We start from the raw sequence: 7,563 nt of genomic DNA on the forward strand, positions 1-7,563 counted from the left end.
AACACTCAAAACTCCCTAAAAAAAAAAATCACCCCCCCCCAAACCAAAACCAACCAAACAACCCACCAAAAAACCCCATAAAACCCCTAGACAATTATTGCACAACTGAAAAAAAGCTTTGGAAAAAACGCACTTAACTACTGGAAATTATTGTTTGTATAAAAGAACTAGATATTTCTGAACATTTTGCTACATTCTTCCTAGAAGAACTTAGTTATCTACAGAAAACCTGGGTTTTACTAATGAAATATAGAATGTAACATCTATCTTTTGGCTGAATGCAATAGCGATCTTCAGGATTTAAGTGATTATTTTGGGTGGGGAGGGGGCTTTTAAATTTGTTTCTTTTATTGTAGCTCAATGAAAAATAAAATAACTGTCACTTTCACTTGTTCTTTCTATAATTTAGGATCCAGTTGCACACTCAGATATTTACATAATATCCATTCCTTTCATTAAAATTCTATATATTTGAGAGTATTTTCTCTAACGCTAGTATTCACTAGGCCATTAAAATCCTCATTTAAAGGGATTCTCTTAAATTATTTTCAAAAAGATAAAAGATTATCTTATCCTATAGGATTTTCTGACAAGTAAATGGGAAGGATGTTGGAAACTGCATTTACTTTTCTAATTTTAGATAATTATTCCTTGTGCTTTGCTAGGGCAGAAACAAGGCCTCTTTCTACACTCTTTGTAAGTGCCACCAGAAGGATGACCTGGGCCAATGAAACCAAATTACTAACTCTGCTACTTGTTGTATCAGGTCTCATTTTTTGGCTCTCCATTAGCATAAAACTGCTGATAATTGGGGAAAAAATTGGCAATGAACCAAGAAGAGGAATACCGTTCCCTGGAAAGTTAAAGAAACTGCATGCCAAAGTCCTATTTAGATTTTGTTCAGAAAAAACATTCATGTTGTTTCCACATACTAACAATTTTGGCTTAAAACCACAGGTGATGTTTCTGCCAGCTAAAGATTTCTAACAGTTGACTGAGCAGCCCTTCCCTCAGCAAGCCATGGCACGCTTCTACTCTTATGGTGTTCAGGGTATGCCTGTTAGACTCTAGTTAAGGTATGATTGGTTGGTTAGCACAGATCTTAGGACAGGTGAAGACTCTCATCAGCCAACTTTCCTCCTTGTGTATTGGAATCAGTGGACTGAGAATTGAACCTACTGTTTGTACAGTTTGTACAGTAGGTTCAACATAGGAAAAGGGCTTAATAGTGCTTTCTCCACAAAAATCCAAGGGAAACACTTCCACTGAATTTAAAAGGACCAGAACCAAAAGATGGTTCTCTGTTCCACAAACAGGCACTCAACTGCTGAATAAATCATGCACGTGAGAAAGAACACAAACGGGCCCATCAATGGACTACTGATGAAAATTCAACAAAATTAATTTATTACAGCAAACAACAACCTGCTAGATGCCAAGAGGAATGTTGTACCTGACCATTCCCACATGCAAGCAGAAGCTGCTGAGCTTTGGGATAATACAGATGTGGTACCATCTGCCTCCCCTCTTCTTCTTCCTACCTCTGCTTCCTCCCTCCAAGGAAACAACCTTGCAGGTGGTTTCTCCTGGACTTACCCTGTGGGACATTACCTGTGGATGATCTGCATCATCATCTCCCTTGGCAACTCTCTGAAACTCCTCCTTGACTGGCATTAATCCCACTGTGCTGTACAGCTCTAGAAGCCTCAGCAGAGCAGAAGTTAAAAGCTCATTACATGCTGGTAACTTCTCCCACAGAAGGGTCTTATGCTTTACGTTCTTCTAGAACAAATCATATACAACAGACATCTCCCTACCATCAGGATTTAGAAAAAGCAAAGAGAGAAAACTTATTCATCATAAGTTATTCCAGGTTTTTCAAGGAAGAAGTTAAACTGTGGATGAAAGACAAAGACAAAGCAGCCATCGACACCTCAACCAACGTATCCTTCTCAGCGTGCCTTTTACTTCAAAAGACTAATTTCTGAAGGAAATCTGCAGTTACATTTTGTAATCTAATGTCCAAATATTTACTGAATAGTTTTGGGGAAACTACTTACATATCAAAATATATTCTCTAGAAAAATGCAGGCAAGGAGGAAAGAGAAAGCAAATAAATATATGCACAACACATGGACAACACAGAACCTCTTCTGTGCGAGCAACCCTTCTGAAATGATCAATAGGTCTGCATGTCCACCAGAAAGAACTGCAGAGAGTCATGCCACGGTAGTTAAGCCTTCCTCTGTAACACTCCATGTAAACTTTGGCTTCCTGCTCCTAGGTGGAGCATTATATTCTCAAACCACAGTCACAAAGACTACTCAAGCAGCAAGGTGATAAAAGGGATGATGCTGTCCAATTTCTCCTTCCTCTTTCAACTCATTTGTTCTCCAGCCAGCCATTCTTTCCTGTAATGAAATTGCTTTCCTGATGAGATTGCTTCTTATAAAGACTTGCTACACTTCCGTTTCCTTCCTAATTCAAGCCCTGATACGATGTTGTAGAACTTGATTCATACTGATTGCAAAGAAGATTGAATGCACAGGGCCTTCTAATTCACTTGAAAGACTTTGTTTATAAAAGTGTAAACACATTCAAACGAGGAGCATGTACAGGCGTGGCCTCAGGGGTACATCTGGTCACACTGCACCTCTCCCAGCCACAGGCCAAACTGAAGAATACTGCTGACCAATAGGAGCAAAGAAGCAACACTCGTAATTATTCCTCCCCTATTTTCTGTCACCTACTGAAAGATGTTTATCCTCAGTAACAGCACACAGAATGAGCAGACATCAACTTCTTTGATACAGTGGGTTTTTAAACCACCAAAGAGTAACAATTGTTTCTCTTCTGAATAATACTTCGTTATTTATAAATTAAACATTGACCTATATAAGCTCCTTGGAATTTGTGGCGCTCAGTTATTATCAGAGATCAGAGAAGAAATACGTGTCTTCAAGTATTATAGATTCTTTTTTTTCTTTTTTTTGCTGCTATCACTGATGTAGTAGTAGTAGAGTAGTAGTAGTAGTAATAGTAGTAGTAGTACAAACTGGACCAGAAAAAAAGTTATGTTCCCTGTTTTAAAAAGAACAGCATGATATAAGGCAGTCTGTCAAAAAGAGCAGTCTTTTTTAATCCCCCATGAGCTTACACCAGCCACTGTAGCAAACACGGCAGAACCACCACAACACGCCAAAAGTCACACTTCTCCACGTAACACTGAATGGCTCTCAACCTTTCGCTCTTTCTGAGACCCAGCACAATGCTTAAAAAGAAAAAAAACACCTGAAAACGAACGAACGAACGAACAAAACAGAAAACAGCCCCCCACCCTCCACCCCATGACTGATTAGAGTTAATGCCCTCCTGTTGGGCACCAAGAGACTTTTCCAGTTTTACTGCCTTCTTTGCTCCCAGGCACCTCTGCACGCCTAACGCAGGCTGCCCTGACATCTTCCGGTTCGGACTTTACAAGAAGGTTAACATTTTCCTCTCTCCAGTCTCTGCTTGTTCATTTGAGGCGTTGAGTCACATTAGCCAGAGCAACAGCAAAGGCTTGCACTGCAGAAAATGGATACTGAAAGTCCAAAATGTAAGCATTGCCATCAATCCTTCCAAACTGCATCACCTGGGAAGCAGGGGAAGAAGAAAAGGGAAGAAAAAAGAGAACGTGGTAAAAAAAAGTGAAACACAGAAAAGGAACCAGAGAAGAATAAAAGAAAAATGTTTTTGCTCCTTTGTTCGAACACCTCACCTCCTGATCTACTATCAACAGGGCTACTCAGAATGGGGTATGATGCCAGAGAAGAGTAAGAGCACTGTGCAGTTGGTGTGTATGGAGCATTTGACTGCAATATTTGACTCTATAGACAAATCAAGATTTAAAACACGCTAGACTCTACACAGCCCTGGTGTAAGTAGATTGTCACCAATTACTTCAGCAGATGTGGGTTACACCAGCACCATGCTTCCTGCAGGAAAATGCCACTCTCCCTTGGAGAGATCCCATCACCAGCCCTATCAGGAAAAGAGATTTTGTTTTCAAAGAAATGAGCTTTCAGGGAAGGGGAATAACCAATCTCCTGACTCCTGCACTTCACAGTCGTGGTGAAGAAACATACCTTCACAGAGGTATGTTCTTGGCAGTGCTGGTTTTTTTTGCATAAGCTTTATTAGCACATAATTACACTGAGAATGAATTAGCAAAGGGGCAGCGAGCGCCGTTTGAAATGTAAAGCAAGGCTAGTCAGGTTGTTCGTTTCTCTTCCACAGGGAACATCTGAAGTTTGGCCTATTCTTACCACTTTTTCATTTGCTTCATCAGAAGTCCAGGCCGTATTTGCTCTACAGTAAAGGTCCCTGAGCTAGAACGGAGGCTGTCTTTGCAAGCCACGTGAGACTTTGTTCCCCCACCAACAAAACCTGTGGTGGGGTGATTCTGCACAGCTGCCCATGGGCACATATCCACAGCCATTTAACTGAAGAAAGGGGTATAAATGGCTCTAATCGCTGCCTTTTTCATGAGCTGTTGTTACAGACAAGCAAACCTAAGAGTCTACCACTGGTCATACCTGCTGGCTATTTAAGACATCTAACTCCCAAGCTGAATCAGAGGGAGTTGAGAGCCTTGATGTCTCTGATAAATCAAAGTGATTTACAGAGATGGGGCAGTTGGAGATGGAATTAAGTATCTTTCTCCTGAGTCTCACTTTAGCATCCTGCTGATTGACACCACTTCATAGCCTGTGTGCTGATGTAGTAACATCCCACTCAGGCCAAGGTGAGAGAATCTAAAATTAAACATTTTGATACTCTGAACTATCCAGAGACTCCTCAACCCACAGGTGGTTCGGAAGTGGCCCAGGAGCACTTCGTTCTGGGGAGGTTCAATGCCTCCTTCCTCTAGCATTAAGAACCAGCCCTGGTCACACCCACAAGGGGAAATTTTGGCTTGGAGTGAACCCTACTGTCCGTCCATCATCTCTGCCTTAGCTGTGTGGTGACTGGCTAACCCTTGTGACCACTGCAAGAAGGCAGCAATATTCACTCAGCTAGCTGCCATCCACAACCACTGACAGCAAACGCAGCTACCGTTGGGGACATCTGTTGTGTTTATTACAAAGCCCAGCTACCTTCAGCAGGGAAAGCCAGTGAGTCCAGAGGAGGCCCTTATTCCCATGTCCAACTGCAGTAAGACCAAACGTAATTTGTACATTTACTTATCAACTGAACTTCACCCACCATTATGAATTTAGACCTTTGGTGTCCGGTTTTCATCAACCACATAGCAAAGTTTTTTTTTAGTGGAGCAGCTAACATGAGCAGCAGGCACTCAGACGCATGAGAGGCAGAGCTTATTTCTGGCACGGCTTTCCCACACCCCAGCCCCCAACCTGGCACACATGTGCTGTCACCCCTTCCTACCTGACGTCCTTCCAGCTCAATCTGGAAGTTTTTTGCCGACTCCTGGGTCACCCGCCCTCCGAAGTCCAGCTGGTAGACTTGAGTTGCCTCGTTCCACAACGGCTGCTTGTTGGCCATCACGTACACAAAGCCCTGGCTCCCTAGCCTCCCGTCCTCCTTTTCGCTGGCCTTCCGGCACTTGAATTCATCCAGCTCACTGGCTGTCCTCAAACTCCTTTTGGTTTTCCAACCCTTTTTGCTGCCCTGGCTCTGGTTCATCAGTTCATCCCCACTGATAAAAAGCTCTGGCTCACTCTCCGAACTATCCTGGAACTCATTTGTCTTGTTTAGCTTCTTGGACTTTAGCTGGTCTTTCTGGCTCTTGACCTTCTTCTTTTCCCTCCCCAGCCGAGGGCTGGATATTAGCGAATTGAAGTCAGTCAGCGTCCTTGGCTCCTTTTTGACCTTGCCCTCAGTGATAGCCTGCACGTTTCCTTCCTCGGCTCGACTGTCCAGGCGCTTCCGGCTCTTCTTGCCAAATTTGTCTGTCCTTTGAGGAACAGGGCTTTCTGTCAAGGAGAGCACCTCCTGGAAGGTGTCTGCCGTCTCCACCATTACTTCTGTGCCCACGTGGCCCTGCAGTTCTGTCGGTGGGGGAGACATCACCGGCTTCTCCACCACAAGGAGTGGCTTGAGGGGCAAGGTGCCTTGGGGGTTCTGTACGGGTGGGCAGGTGCTGTAGGAGCTCCACGGGTGCAAGGCGATTGGTGGCAGCTGTAAACTAGAGCAGGTGCTACTTCCCGGGTACATGGGTGGCAAAGGACAATAGGAGAGGTTGGATGGATAACCTGGCTGAAGCACAACTGTGGGCTCTTGCTGTGCAAACTGTGTTGGAGCCACAGCTTCTTTGGGGGAGCAAGGGGGTTGCATTCCCTGAAGGGGAGGGGCATTGTAGCTTCCTGGATAAGGTACTCCAACCCCATAACTCGTCTGGAAAGTGGCAGTGGGACTGGTTGGAGACCTGGGGGAAACAAATGGCACTCGAGACATATCCAGATGTTGAGCTTGACCAATGATGAGAGGAGTAGGTTTTAAAGGGTTGGGCACTGAGCTCTGAGATGTCCTTTCCTGAGGAACCCATATCTCTTCACTCACCATAGGGTCCCACTGGTACGGCGGTGGCCGCTTTACACTGAGGGCAGCCTCCGTCAAGGACACAGGGACATGCCGTACTGATTTCTCCACTGGGCAGTGCTGAGAAAGGGCCTCATCCTCCGTGAAGGCCGAGTTGATATAATCCGCTCGGTCACGGGAATTGTCAGGTGGGCTCAGCAAGCTGTAGGAGGACTGGGAGGCCAGAGGTGAAGTACTGACAGAGTGAGCAATGACGGAGCTGTGCTGGGAACTACTCCCTGTGCTCAGATCAGGTCTCATGCCACCAATACTGGAAGTGCTGCTACTAGCGTTGGCACTCGTGATGTTGCCCACACCACCAGCGCTCGTGTTGCTGCCACTGCCACCGCTGCTGCATTGGCTGCAGGTGTACAAAGCTGTGGGTACTCTCTGCTGGTACTGTGCTGTCACAACGCTGGTCTTGGCTTTTGGGGGAAGTTGCAAGGTGGCTCTCTGACCATCCACCAGCTGAGCCATCTTCAGGGCTGCCTCTCTGCTGTTCCTCCGCAGAGTTGCATGAATGATACTGCTGTCCACCCTCTGCGTGATGCTTCTGCCCTGAGACAGCTGGTTGGCAATGTCAGGGTAGGGCGGCGGGTCCCCAGTTGGGATGGAGTAACGGGGCACCGTGAGCCTGTTGAGGGTGGCGCTGGTGCAGGGCTGCTGCATCTTCTTCTCAGCAGCAGTGACGCGCAAGGTGGCGGAGCTGCCAGGCCCCGGCAGGGTGTAGGTGCTCTGGGCACAAAGCATCCTGGTGCGAGGCCGGCACACCTCCTCCACATTGCCACTGCTGTCGAACGTCGTTATCCGCTCATATCCCAGAGGTGTCTGGTAATGCCCCGCTGGGTAGAGGGAGAAGTCCCCCTTTTTCAGGCAGAGGTCGAGGGGCGGCTGCGGAGGGCCGGGTGGGGGTGGCAGGGCTGTGGTGGGTGCGGCTGGGATGGTGCCGGGGTAGGGCGGTGGGGGATTCATCTTATTCAG

At 46.0% G+C, this 7,563-nt stretch overlaps 1 protein-coding gene across 1 annotated transcript; it reads right to left on the bottom strand.

Annotated features, from left to right (window-relative positions):
- Window positions 1–3,102: 3,102 nt before the first annotated feature.
- On the bottom strand, window positions 3,103–7,560 carry TULP4 (tubby like protein 4; the record flags this gene model as incomplete). Its single annotated transcript, XM_010143487.1, has 2 exons — window positions 3,103–3,634; window positions 5,431–7,560. Coding segments are annotated over 2 exons (2,247 nt in total), but the record flags the coding sequence as incomplete, so codon positions are not given.
- Between the last annotated feature and the right edge of the window lie 3 nt (window positions 7,561–7,563).

Source organism: Buceros rhinoceros, unplaced genomic scaffold (assembly GCF_000710305.1).
Source record: "Buceros rhinoceros silvestris isolate BGI_N320 unplaced genomic scaffold, ASM71030v1 scaffold40369, whole genome shotgun sequence".
NCBI classification, from domain to species: Eukaryota; Metazoa; Chordata; class Aves; order Bucerotiformes; family Bucerotidae; genus Buceros; species Buceros rhinoceros.